The 14,081-nt window shown below is 44.0% G+C and overlaps 1 protein-coding gene across 6 annotated transcripts in view; it reads left to right on the plus strand.

Moving 5' to 3' along the window:
• The window catches only part of NHSL1 (NHS like 1), a 175,678-nt gene extending 164,559 nt beyond the window's left edge, over positions 1 to 11,119 (plus strand). For 4 of the 6 annotated variants that reach the window (XM_041423882.1, XM_041423884.1, XM_041423886.1 and 1 more), the window contains 3 exons: positions 452 to 3,856; positions 4,394 to 4,523; positions 7,959 to 11,119. In XM_041423882.1, the coding sequence (XP_041279816.1) occupies positions 452 to 3,856; positions 4,394 to 4,523; positions 7,959 to 8,682 (4,259 nt within the window). In that variant the 3' untranslated portion in view covers positions 8,683 to 11,119. The remainder of the gene's footprint in view (positions 1 to 451; positions 3,857 to 4,393; positions 4,524 to 7,958) is intronic. The other 2 variants (XM_041423883.1, XM_041423885.1) reach the window with 1 other exon arrangement.
• The last annotated feature ends 2,962 nt before the right edge of the window (positions 11,120 to 14,081 follow it).

Consider the following 14,081-nt stretch of genomic DNA (forward strand, 5'->3'; position numbering starts at 1 on the left):
TTATTCATATTAGTCTCCAGATTTCCTTCCCCTTTTCTTTATTACATGAGGCATTAGCATGGGAGCACACTTCACATTTCTCAGGCTTTTGTCTGTTCCTGCTGCGTTGCCTACTGGAAGTCAAACAGTACTACTTGGTTTCTGACACAACTGATTACTATGGAAATTATTACCGTGTCATAAACAGAGGATTTCATGTGTCGAATGTGCGGCAGGAACACAGACGATTCTGTAAGCAGAAGGTTCCTGGTAATAAGGAAAAAGGGAAGAGAAATGCAGAAAACAGATGATGCCTCTGAGAATCCATTGTTGCAGATTCTTCTTCAGAAGGCGTAAACCTGCAGGAGCATGGGGATCGAGCAGTTTTCTGGGTTGCTGTATTTTTTTAAATGAGTGAGAAGATAAATGTGAATTTGCGCTTCAGGAAATAATTATTTTGTTTTGACTCCAGCAGTTGGTACTGGCCAAAGTGATTTCCGAGGGCATTCGATGTATGTCCCAGATCACTGTTCCACGCTAGGGAGACTAGACAGCTATCGCTCCGCTATGCAGCGCTCTGAAACCAAGGACACCAGCTGCCAGACGGAGGAAGTTAAAGTTGTGCCCCCTTCCATGAGAAGAATACGAGCGCAGAAAGGACAAGGCATTGCAGCCCAGATGTCTCAGTTCTCCAGCTCATCTGGAAACATGTCGGTGATGAGTGATTCTGCTGCAGTTATATTTGCTTCTCGCCAAAATAACGACATAGGTTTTCACAGCTTGCCTCGGGTTGGTGCGAGAGTGTCTCTGCAGTCCCTAGATCAGACACAGAGCATGATGTCAAGGCAGACAGAAGACATTGCTGGCACTTTACCCCACCAGATAAGTAAATTGCAAGTGGATGATAGTGTTGTGCATCTGAGGAGTAATCCCACAGCGGGGACCCCATCAAGGCCAAAGTCCCAAGAGGTGAGAAGCTGTGATAGCGAGAAGTCCTCAGGCCCAGCATGTGTGGTCTCTCCTCATGCCACTTACTCAACAATCATCATACCCAATGCAACACTGTCATCCTCCTCGGAAGTTATCCTTATTCATGCTGCCCAGAGTGTTGGATCATTGGATAGTAAAATGTCCAGCTCTGCTGCCTTTCCAAATCCAAGAGACAATCCTGCTTCCAGCAGTGCAGTAAGTGGGAAAGAAGATCACCATTCTTCAAGTGGTAACTGGAGTGAGAGTAACTCCACACGTCACTCACAGACTTCAGATACCATCCCATCTAACACTGTCATGATGCTTTCTCTTGGTGACTCTGCTGTCTCTCTAAGCACTCCTGGGAATGCAGAGGCTGGGTCTCAGAGCATGAGCTACACCTGTAGGAGCACTGCTGCTTCAGCAAGCCCTTCCCAGGACAGCGATGGTCGGAGTGAATCCAGCTATTCTGGGGAGCGAGCACAGGGAGCAGTGAGCAGCACGGAGCATTGGCTGTACAAGTCTTCAGAGAGCAGCGAGACCCCTTCACGCAAGGTGGTTTGTGTGACACCAGGCTGTGCCACTCCCGGTAGCAACCTGAGCAGCAGTAGCCTGGAGCGGACATCAGTCAGGGATGATTCTACTTCCCTGTATTCTGTGGACCACGATGGCTATTATGGCTCCATGCATATGGACTCTGGACTGAAGGCGGACATGCCATGCAACAGTACTAATGGTTTTGAGAACCCCAGAGACAGCGTGATAAATGTCTTTGAAGGAAAGGAGAAGAAAAATCAGGATGACCACTCAGGCCAAGGTGACAAATCCCTTGCAAGAAACATCTCACTGAAAAAGGCAAAGAAGCCACCTTTGCCACCATCCAGAACAGACTCACTCAGAAGGATGCCTAAGAAAAAAGCCCAATCCAATGGACAGATACTTGATGAAACCCTCATTGCCACTCTGCAGCATTCTTTGCAGCTGAATCTCAAGTGCAAGAATGGCAGCTCCGCTTCCCAGAGCCCCTGCAGTGATTATGAGGATCCGTGGGTGTTGCGCTCCCGCAGCCAAAGCTCGGTCAGTGCAAGCAGCAGCATGATGTCCACCACTGCTCCAAACCTGTACTCCATCTGCACAGTCACTCCCTCCCAGAGTGAAACAAGTAGCATAAAGTCGGAGTATGCTGACCAGTGGGGTTACTACAGCGACTATGCCGCAGTGGCAGATGACCAGGTGAAATCTCCAGTGACCCATTCTGCCAGTACTTCATCTGCTCTCAGCGATTACAGCCACTTCAGCGATGGCTCAAGGGCTTCTGTGCCACAAGTGCCCAGTGGACTGGCCAAACCAAAGAGCGCTTCTCCGGAGAAATCCCACCGAGTCACATCGCCATCGAGCGGGTACTCCAGCCAGTCCAATACACCCACTGCGCTTACTCCAGTGCCTGTACTTGTAAAGTCTGCATCATCAGGAAATGGGAAATCCAAGCTGAAGCCTAAAGTGCCTGAAAGGAAGTCCTCTCTTCTGTCTTCAGTCTCTATGTCTTCGTCATCCACTTCTCTTTCATCAAATACATCTACTGAAGGGAGTGTGAGTGTGAAGAAACTGGACCCTGCCCTGAGCCCTCCTGTGGATTCTGGTGCACCTCCTCTACCACCTCCTCTTCCAACATCTCAGCATTGCCCTGAACTTTCTCCTCCTCCTCCTCCTCCTCCAGCAGAAGTAATGGATCTGTCACCACTGTCAACCTCTCCCACATTCCCCCCTCCTCCGCCAGAAGCCAGTGTAAGTTCTACCTTTGCTCAGACTGTTCCATGGTTTCCGCAAGAAGCCTCCATCAGTTCGTTCTCTTCCCCTGTTCCTCCTCCTCCTTCTTGCCCCTTGGCTGTCCCGCCACCAGCACCACCACTTGATCCCAAAATAACAAAAGGTGCAGCAATACACCCACAGTATTCTTTTAAGATACGCAACCAGGACGATTCTTGCTACAGTCCAGTGAAACAGCCACTCAACAAGCAAGATTCAAGACCTGTGATGCCATTAGTAACCACCAAAGCACTGCAGATGGTGCAGTTGAGGTCTGTGAAAAAATCGACAGAGGGTGAATCATCAACTGAATCTGCTTCTGAAACCACCTCTCAGGAAAAGGGTACTATAAATTCATCATCACAGTCTTTGCTAAAGCCATCTCTCTCACTAAAACTCAGTACCAGCTTAGGTGATGAGGAAATGAAAACTCAAAGCACCTCATTTAAAAATGCAGTTCAAACACTGTCTCGGGGTTCTCCTCTCATTCTCTCTGATAACAAACCTGTGCTTGACAGTGATCAAAAGCCTGTGAGTGCAGTAGGTGTAAAGAAATCTTCTGAAGCTGATGCTCTGGGGTCAGCCACTGATGACACACCTGAGTCCTCAGTGCAGAGTGAAGACCTTCCTTCTGCCACGTCACTTCAGGGGTCACCAGCATCTCCTGACAAGTCTCAGGTTGTATTGCCAAGCAAGAAACCACCTCCTATTTCAAAGAAACCCAAACTGTTCCTTCTGGTACCACCTCCACAGTTAGACCTTACAGTGGAGAAAGCAGCTGAAGTGAGTGATACTGCCAGAAGCCCAACTAAGAGAGACGCTGTGCTTGCACACTCTGAGGAGGCGAGAAATCGTCTTACAGATGGACTCGGTTCTAGCGAGATGGACTCTGGCAGCCTGGTTCCTGAGGGAGGAGCTGCTGGATTCACCTTCTCTGAGACAGTGGGAGCGAATGCCTTTGTGGTACAGCGTGCTGCATCACCAGTTCAAGAAGAACCCAGGCAGGAGGAGCAGTCTGCTTTTGATGAAGGAAGCAGTTCAGGCAGCAGCCAAGACAGTGGCAGTAACACTGACGGGCACCTCTCTCAAGAGAACGAAAGTGGTGAGTCTCTTTCTCTGACTAATTCAGATGCAGCAGTAGCTATTTTGAAGAGGGTGGGGAGTGAGAATAGGCATCCTAGCACTGAGGTGGCATTCTTGAGAGGGCAGAACCTCTTGTGATTGTTACAAATAAAAGAAGAAAGTTGCAGGGACCGGATTAATACTGTATGACATTTCATACAATTCCTTTCTGACTTCTCATTGCTGTAGACACGGAAAGAAAATGCTTTATTTTAACTATTCTAGTATTAAAGTATGCTAGGAAAGCAGTTGTTAAGACTGGTTTTGCATTTTAGTGGAAGCCTTACGAATTTTCTTTTGTTACTGTTCTCTGCCTCTAATGCATGAGCAAGCACAGGCATGTATTTCATGCACTGCAGCTCCCTAAGCAAGCGTTGGTATGAAATCACAATAATGACAGCGCTGCACTCAGTCCATTGGATGCTTCTCCATGGAGGCAGCAAGGACTGGTTTCAGGACTGTGTGCCCGTGGGGTTCGCACGACAGACTGACTGTGCTGTTCGTTCTCTTTACACAGTGGAGGTGTTTGAATCAGACACAGCCAGTAGTTCATTCCTGCCAAGCAGTAGTTATGGGGAAGAGACAGACGGAGTGGCAACACCAGCAAGACCAAGGACTACTGAGGATCTTTTTGCAGCCATTCACAGGTACTGTAAAACTGCCCTTCCTGTACTGTCAGGTCCGGTAGGTCTCTCAGAAATAAATGTAACATTGTTTTATTGAGCACCTAATTACATCAGTCATGGCTTTAACAGAAAGCACGTATTTATCAACTTTCTACTAAGGCTATATGTGAAAAAGATGAGGGAAAGAACTTGTATTTTATTGTTTTATAAATGTATTTAATCCATTCTGAACTAAACCCAACCAGATTAAATAGATGTAGATTGTATTATAAATACCTTGCCCTTTAAAGTATCAATTTACGTCTAGTATTTACTGTACTGTTCTCAATCTGCCATATTAACTCTACTGTTGCTTTTTCTGTGTATCTTTTTGTTTTCATTCTCGTTCTTCTCCATCTCTTTTTACTCTCTCCGCTGCTTATATGGTGCAGTTTGGGACAGAGGCTCAACGCTAATGCTTCATGGCAAGCGTGGCTGAAACTGGCAAGTAACACAACATGTCAGTCATATGGCAAAACATATGGCAAACGCTGGATTATAGTTTGCCATAATCCAGCCTGAGGTCGGGTATTTTGTGTCAAACTGGTTCATGAATGAAATGTGCAATACTGGCTCTATTATTAATGGCATTATTCATTTCCCTTGAAAACAAAATCATCCCGAACGGCAGCTAGATTTGTGTGCTGTTCACGTTAGGTGCTCAGAAGGAAGAAAGGTGAAGAAAGCCCCAAGGACGGGAGCGCCCAAAGGCAGAGCCCGGGACGCGCGGCGCTCCCTTCGGGCAGCGCTCCCGGGCCGGGCTGGGCGTGCCGCCAGCGCCATCGCGTGGCTGCGCCGCGCACTGCAAGCCGCAGAGGGGCCGCCTCCCTGCCAGGGAGTGCGGATGATCCAGGTGTTCAGTCAGTCTGCACATCTGTGCATCCGGAATAGAGCGGCTGGGAGCTGGGAGGCTGCAGCATTTTGGATGCAGATACTATTTTTTGAAACAAGTCTTTTCCAGACATTGCAAAAACGACGTATATATGATACTGACTTTTTATAATTTACTGTTAGCCCTTAGGACTTGGCTTGTATGAGCCATTCTGAAAATGGTCTGTTGCATTCATGTTGCATGGCACTCTCTCGAACTGTGTCAAATCTGGCTTTAGAATGAGGTATTCTGCCCAGCAGCCGTTCTCCTTTATGTATGCAGATAGAGAGTGGATTTCTGTGTGTATGCACATATCTGTAATTCGTGAGTTTGTGGGGAAATGGACAATGGAACTGGATGTGACATACTTAGAACTGCTTGACACGTTTTTTTTATTATGCCCTTGCTTTTGCTGGCTTTGGACTTGAACCACTTTCTTCCTTGGTTGCTAATTAATAAAAAAAGGTTTTGGTTTTCCCCCAATGTTCCTAAGAGATACTACTTCAGTAATTGGCGCTCTTGAATATACAATTTGGAGCAAGATAAGAAATTTAGTGGTATTTGCATTAAGGACAGAAAGAGCAGTCCGAAGTTTTAAGTCATAGTTTTGTTTGAGCATATATCCTATCTGTGTCTGAAAAGCCACCAAAACCAAATTTGGTTCTTAATTTCAAGTTTCTTCCATAATTCATACACACTGAGAAAAGCTGTCTGGGTGCTGACAGCAAACTGGCTGCTCTGCACTGCATTCACAGTCTTACCAGATCACTCCAAGCTAGGATAACAGTCTTTCCATGCAGATCTTTGCAACTGATTTTTTTTTTCCAATTTGATTTGGGGTTTGGTAACAGTATAGCCCCTGCACTGCAGTGTTCAAAGATATCCACAGGCAGCCAAAACCGTAATGAAGGAAAATTTTTTCCCTGTGACAAATGCACACAAGTGTTCACATACAGACTCACAGAGCATCCAAGCACCAAAGTCATCTGCTGCCTACAGCACTAACGCACAGTTAAATCTAGATGAGGTTCCTGCACTGGCTGCTCCTGAAGTTGTCATTATATCTCTTTGCTGTCTTCTGTGTCCGTTCATTCTCAGGCTGAATGGGCATTGGTATTACATTCTTACTCCAGAAAGACAGGTGGAGGCAGCAGCAGCTGCTGAAAATAACAGCTGGTGCAGCTGCTGTGGGGGCATCACAAGTGAGCTGTGCCTAAACTTAGGGAGAGACAGGATCGCTCCAAAGTGTTGGCACAGCCTGTAGCAATGTCTGTTGCTGCCACCTACTCAGCTGATGGATCCTGCTTCTTTGTTTTCAGGGTTTTTTAAATTATCAATAGGCTGCAATGCATGAACACTTTGGAGCTTGCCTTGGCAAAATCTCAAGGCTTTTAAGAAAGTAAAGCTAAAGATCACATTAAGTAGAAATCTGTTTTACAAGGGGAATGGTCTGGATTGAACATATGCTTGATAAAAATTAATATGGAGTTTTATAGGATGATAATTTTATATCTCTGAGAAGTCTGTTGACTTGTTTTAAACTTCTGCCACAATACCATATTTAAAATTAGGCTTCATACAATCTTTTTAATTAATTCTTGCTCAGTCAGCAAAGAAACGAAGCAGCTGCACTACAGCTACCAGGCATGTACATTTCTTTAAGATTTCTAGAAATGTGAAAATGAGGCAGTAAAAGTCCAGTTTCCACATATTCCCAGTTCCATGGTTATCTCTTAATTTTTTTTTTTTTTTTTTTTTGTGTGTGTGTTGTCCCTGCACTTCACATCTAAATAGACAAGCACTCCGCTCTTTCATTTGGAAAGATTACTTTCTTGTAAGGAAGTTGGTCTCTCCTTCATTTAGTTGAAAGTTGCAATGACAGAGCACCAACATAACTGTGAATTTTGTCTGTGCATATTGAGAGGAGCTGGAAAAGTTTTTTCTCTCTTTATTTAATATTTGGATTAGGGAGGGGTTTTATAAATAATTTAATTTAGAATTGTTACATGTGGCTCCCTTTTCAGCAGCAGTGCTTTGCTGTGTCCTTTTTTTCTGAAGGAAAGTGCATTAAACTACACCTCTAATTCTCCAGAGAGTGTCAAATTATAAAATGAAACAAAACAACCCATCTACTCTAGATGACCTATTTTGAATCAAGTCCCCAAATTAACAGAAAAACAGAATGGAGTGTAAGTCTTTACAGCACATTAGTCTGAGCAGTTGAATACTGACTTCAGAAAACCCGATTCACTAAATTTACTGAAGTATTTTGAACATCAATATTGCCAGTTTTAGTAGTTTCATTGTTCCAGATTTGCAGAAAAAGAGTAATAAACTTATCTTATACCTCCAATACTTGCATTAGTGCCTGTACAGTTCTGGTGGTGTTCTTACTCATGCTTTAGATTCAGATCACTTCTCCCTTTTCCCTGTCTCTGCTTTAGCTTAAATTCATTGTCATCCCTCTAAACTGAGTTTAACTAGAGGAAGTAAAAATTTTCTTTTCTGTGTCATCCTCTTTTTTTGTGTGTGTGTTTCAAACTCAGATCCAAAAGGAAAGTCCTTGGCCGTAAAGATTCTGAAGACGACCGTACCCGCAACCATTCTCCGTCGCCCCCCGTAACTCCCACTGGTGCTTCCCCAAATCTAGCTACCCTCAAACAAGCCGGATCTATCCAGAGAAGCGTTCGCAAGAGCAGCACCAGCAATGACAACTTCAAAGCCCTGCTGCTGAAGAAAGGGAGTCGCTGTGACACCAGTTCCCGTATGTCCGCTGCAGAGATGTTGAAGAACACGGACCCGCGGTTCCACCGGACAAAGACAGACGCCCCCCCTGACCTTTCCGACAGCTCTGCCAGCTGCTCACCCAGCAAGAGCAAACGGGCCCAGGAAGAGTGGGCCAAGAGTGAGGGCCTGATGCCTAGGAGCATGTCCTTCTCTGGCACGAGGTACGGCCGGTCACGGACACCCCCGTCTGCTGCCAGCAGCAAGTACAACGTCCGCAACCGCATCCAGAGCAGCCCCATGACTGTCATTAGTGAAGGAGATGGGGAGGTGGTGGAACAGTCCGAGGGCAGGGTCCGGAGGACTTTGGAAGAGCAGCAGGAGGGGCAGCTTGATATGTTTAACAGTGATGAAATGGACATGAATGACTTCCCTTATGCTGAGGAGGCAGGCTGCAAGGAGACCTTGGATCCAGCCCATGTAGACTTAATGACTCAACCAGGTGCTTCAAGGAAGTATTTAAACTCTTCAGCTGAAGAAAGTTAAAAGGCAGTGTGACAAAAGGCTTTGGATATTAGTCTAGAAAATCACAGGGACTAGATTCCAGCAGAAAGCCCAGACCAGGACAAGGTTACTTTGCTGAGCATTTATTCCACGAACTGCATGTGTATGTTTAAATGCTAAAGCAACGATGGTTCTGCATGGTTGGGTTGGGGTGGGGAGCACTTGCTATGAATGAGTGGTCTGTGGCTTGAAGAATGTTAACAGTTGAATTTTTTGTGTAAAGCCTTAGAAGTCCTCTTGTGGGGTGGGTTGGGGCGGGGAACTTTTCTCAGAGTCTGTAGGGGTGTGTGAAGTTTTTCTTTTTCTTGAGACTGCAATTGTGCAAGCAAAATGTAGGAATAAGCCTGAAATGGGAAGGCTCCTGTGGTACAAGCTGGACGTTTGGTTCAAAAGCATTGTAGTGACGCAGCGTAGTGCATTTATTAAGCAGAGGGAGGCACAATGAGGCACATTCACCTCTGAGAGAAGGTAGCAGGGTTGGTGCTGGGGTTACATGGCTCCTTAGTGGGGTATGGCCCAGCGTTTGATGAAGTGTGTCCTGCTCGAGCAGTGAGCTCACCAGGTTATGGATTGGTCCAGGGTACTGTACTTTTAATTCTTTTTCCTGAGGGAAAATGAGCTGTGTAGTTAAGGTGGAAAAGGGAGCTGATTTTATAACACACTACTAGCTGCTATGCAGCCACACACCTTCACTTGGTGAAACACACATTTCCAGGTGAATTGCTTCCTTGACTGGAGTATTCCCTTAGAGAATTAGAACAGCTGGATGTGTGTGGAGGGTGCAAGCAAACATCAGGAAAGTGGGAGATGAATGAAGCAGTGTACTGCCAGAATTTGGAAGGGTTACTGTCATGGTTTAGGAGCAGTATTCCCCAATTTAGTGTTCCCACCAAAACACTCCAAACCAGGTACCTGCTCACTCCCTCCCCTCTCCTCTTACCTCTGCGGATGGCTGGGGAGGAGAATTGGAGGCACAAAAGGTGATGGTTGGGGGCTATAAAAGAAGAAACTACTGGAAACAACAATGAAGTAAGAAAATGGACAGTAACAGCAGCAGTGCTTAGAGTGCACATGAAAGAGATGAATGGCTCACAGGTGACTGCTCACCATACAGAGCCCAGTAATGTGTGACCTGCTGCCCCTCTTCTTGTTCCCAGCAGTGTTGTGAGGTGGTGTAGAATATTCTCTGTCCTGGCCACAGCCCCTCCTGGCTGCTGCAAAAAATGAACCCTGTCCTGGCCGGAACCAGGACAGTTGTGTTTCTGAACTAGAAAGAGAAATTTGACTTGCACTACGAAGCTGTAGGTGGAGCCCATCTTTCAAAACTGAAACTTGGGAATTGTGTTTTGCCAGAAATGTGTCTTTCATTTGTTAAAATGGGGAGACTATTACTTTTCATCACTTGAAATACAGATACTTGCTAACTTTTGGTTACCAAAGAATAAGTTACGGTTACTTTCCTTTTTGATTTGCCTGCAGTATTTTTAACCTTAATAATTTAGTGAGGTTTGTTTTTATTGTATATTTTACGGATAATAAGAACATTTAACGGTTTCCCAATTGTAAAGAAGACCATTAATTAAAACTGAAATATTGGCTGGAGTTTTTGGTTCTTGGTAGGAATGAAGCTTTTAATTTTTAATAAGAATTTTGCATCATTTGATGGCATGCGCAGTTTTTGTATTGTTTGTAAATATTGAAAGTTGTTAAAATATCTTTTGATCTCCTTACCGTAGAATTTTTACATTTTTAGATTGCTTTTAAGAAGAAAAAGCACTCTTTGTAGATTATTTATTTTAGAGAAATATGCTTGTAATCTCTTTCTTCAATCCTTTACTTGTTAGTCATGTAAATTTCAGGGGCCTTCGTTTAACTCTTCCCTTCACAAGAGGGGAATAGTGCTGAAAATGCTGTGACTTTGCTTCAATAAAGTAAAAGCCTGCCAGTTGCCATATTGTCTTTTGAGTCGATTAAAATCTCCTTCAAAAGATGTGTCCCACAGCGTATGGCAACCCACTGAATGCCATCATCCATGTATCCAGCTACTAATTTCCAGTTTTCATTGCAAAATTTACTAATTCACTTTAGACACAACTAAAGTGTGCTCACACATCCATCCCATTTTGGTATCTCAGTTCTGAGACTAAAAAATTTAAATAATCCTAAGCTTTTTCCAGTGTTGCGTGAGGGTTTCTACTGCTTCTGTCCTACTTGCAGCCTGTCCCAGAAAACTAAAATTCTTGGAGAACCAGATTATAAGCAGAGTGAGTGAGAAATGAAGTGGACAAGTTGAGTCTAGCAGCACTCAGTGGAGCAAGGGTGGTATTAACTGGTGTGCAGCAAACTTTCTACCATTTTCATATGATATTGAAAGAATCATTAGATTTTTGAAATTAAAATAAAACCTAATTGGATAAAGCAGATTGTTTCAGATATTGTTAATATTGAACTACATTCTGTTGCAAAGAGGTAGCAGTGGCAGAATGTTTTGCACTAAACATCATGCCATTGTTGCTTTGGTCTGTCTTGCTCAGCTGATCTCATGAAACATGAAAGGACCAAGTCCTTTTCATAGCAGGTACTGTCCCTTAGAAAGCCGTGCTAAATGCTAGCCAGCCCTCGTGCCACCATCCTGACAGGATAGTGTGTAGTAAATAATACTCAGGCTTTGTTTATTGCTTACAGATGGGAAAATCATCTGAGTGAAAAATGGATGCACTGGGCAAAATGGTAGCTCTGGTGGCCTGCAGCTTCTGCAGCCATTTGCAGCCTTTTGCACCAAGTGCCTGTAGGGACGAGCATAGCCAGCTTGTTCCTTGGCGATGGCCAGCTAATGCTGCCAGTTGTTTTTATGGGCTATGTGGGCAGCTCTTGGGAAAAGCCTGGCATAAATGCATGATGTCAGTGCAGGTAGATGAGATTAAACTTGAATGTAGCACAGGCTGAATTTTGCCTCTGGCCACAGGTAGCCTTGATGCTCTGAAACCCACATTTGGTGAACTTGGGCTGAAGCTCGTGTTTTGGCTAACATTCAGAAGGAGTGTTTATGCACCCTACTATGTTGCTACAAGACTACATTTTACACAGTACAAAGTGTAGTGAACTACCTTAAGTGTGCTGAAATATGTTTAATGGTGCTTATACCATTTACTTCTGTAGCTGATGTAGCTTTCTTGCGGAGTTGTTGCCATGTCATCTCCCCGCAGGCAGAACTGGGTAATTACTTTGTCACGCTTACAACTTCAAAGTTACTTTCTTAGACAATAATACTCCTTCATAGGGAGGTTTTGCAGTTGAGGTTTTATTGGACTACAACTGTAGATAAAATTTAGCAAACCTCTTCTAAAGACATCCAGAGCAGGTGAGGAGGGCACATATGCAAACTTAGTTGTGCTGAAGAAAAAAAGCAGACTTGTCACCCATCATACTGTCACAGGGATTGTTTGGAGTTTACAGCTGGTCTACAGTTTGCCTCCAAGACAAGAATCTTTATTGAAGCTAGATGTGAGATTAATTTCTGGTTTCTGTTTTACGGGGAATGGTTTTCAGCTTCAGTCTTTTTCTAAATTCTGCCCTGTATGAACTCATTTCATGTTCTGTTCCTTTATGCTCAAAGTTCTGCTGGCAGATGCTGGCAGCCCCAATAACCCTGTGAATCAGAGCCCTCCAGTTACTCTGTTAATACATTCGCAAGGCTGTGGGGCATTTACAAGCCTTCACTGCTGTTTGTATACTGGAAAGGAGAACTTACTACCTTAATTGAAATGATGGGGGTTATGCAAGGAGCAATAGCTTGGTGAGAGGAGGTTTGGAAGGCTACTGGATATCAGTTAAAATATTTGGATAAGAAGTAGATTTGATGAAGACAGGATTTTGAGAAACCAGGACTGGGACGCTGGTTCCTGCATAAGGCTCGGCATGAAAGAAGGCACTGGCAGAAAAGGTGAAGCAAGGAGATTACTGAGAAGTACAGTGAATGCACAGATTAAGGTATGGGGTGGGCAGGATAGTGCAGATTCTAGATGATAAAGAAGTTACAGCAAGTACAGAAGAGAGAAAAAGGCAAAGGAGCAATGGAATAGCCACAGCAAGGAGGAGGAAAAGTTGTAGCCTGTGTGTTTCTTCGTAATTCAAAGGGTGTAGAAGGCTGAAGTCAGTCAAACATGGGGGGGAAACGACCCCTGAAACCCCAAACAATTTAGAAGAGGAAAATGAGCAAAATTGGGTGAGCTTAGAGAAGCAGTAATAGGCTGGAGTGAGGACTGCTCGAGGAGACCTCAGATAATAGTGGGTAGGTGGCTCAAGCACAGCTCTTGGGAGGGTTCTATAGAACCACTGTGCCTGAAGTCAGGAAAGAATAAAGGGGATTGGGAAGATCAAAGCTCAGACTGATGTTGTCTAATTTCTACCAACAACTCTGCATCCAGTGCTTCCAATGTACTGGGTGCAGGTCTCCAGACGCTTGTATTGGTGTAACTTGCTAAATCTTCAGTCATTTCCTGAAGCAAAGAGAGGCCATTCACGCAGGGATTAATGTGTTAATACTACTGCAAGCAAATAGATCTTGTTAGGTATTCTTTGGATACCACAAAGTGTTGGAAAAGTCATTTATGGCAGCAGTCACTGTTGAAACAAAGCTGTTGCCACAGTACATTTGAGTGATTCAGAACGATGCATTGTTTGCTTTTCTAGGAGAGAATTAAAAGGATGGACTTCTATGGTAAAACGAAGTGTTACATAACTTACAGTGTCAATGAAAAATCATTTTATCTGTTTTATTTAAAATAACGTCAGTAATCACAAAAGGGAGCACAGTAGTTCTATAATGCCCTTGGTAGCTTCCTGAGTTCCCCCCCTTACACATAATTTTCTGAATAACTTTTGGAAGTGATTTGTTGCATGGTTAAGACTAGAAAAATTTTTGGACAAAATTGATAATTTTCTTGGTTCTAAAAGTGTGTTATCAACTTAAATCAGAGTACAGCATTAAAATCTTGCAACTAAGTGCTGGATTGTGACTGTGGCTATACTGGTGTGAATAAATAAACACTCAACAGAGTAAATATAGATATGCTTGATAAAAGATGTGCTGTGTCATATATTATCCTGAAAAACTGGGTAAAAGCCTTGATAGTGCTTCCCTAGCAGAATGTTGAGTACACGTTTTGTTGCAAATTTAGCTCTTTGCAGGTGGGTTCTTTCACATAATGTGCAGCCAACCTTTTAAGGGCCAATCAATACTCCCCCAACAATGCTAATGGAAAATTTCATTGATTTTTCATAGGAGATTGTCTGTTAATAGTGAATCCAAATGCATGTGTATAAGCATATGGAGAGGTATATAGAAAAGAAAGTCCAGTCCCAGTGTAGCTGGGTTGCTT

Source organism: Onychostruthus taczanowskii, unplaced genomic scaffold (genome assembly GCF_017590055.1).
Source record: "Onychostruthus taczanowskii isolate IOZ18803 unplaced genomic scaffold, ASM1759005v1 scaffold8, whole genome shotgun sequence".
Classification (NCBI taxonomy): Eukaryota; Metazoa; Chordata; class Aves; order Passeriformes; family Passeridae; genus Onychostruthus; species Onychostruthus taczanowskii.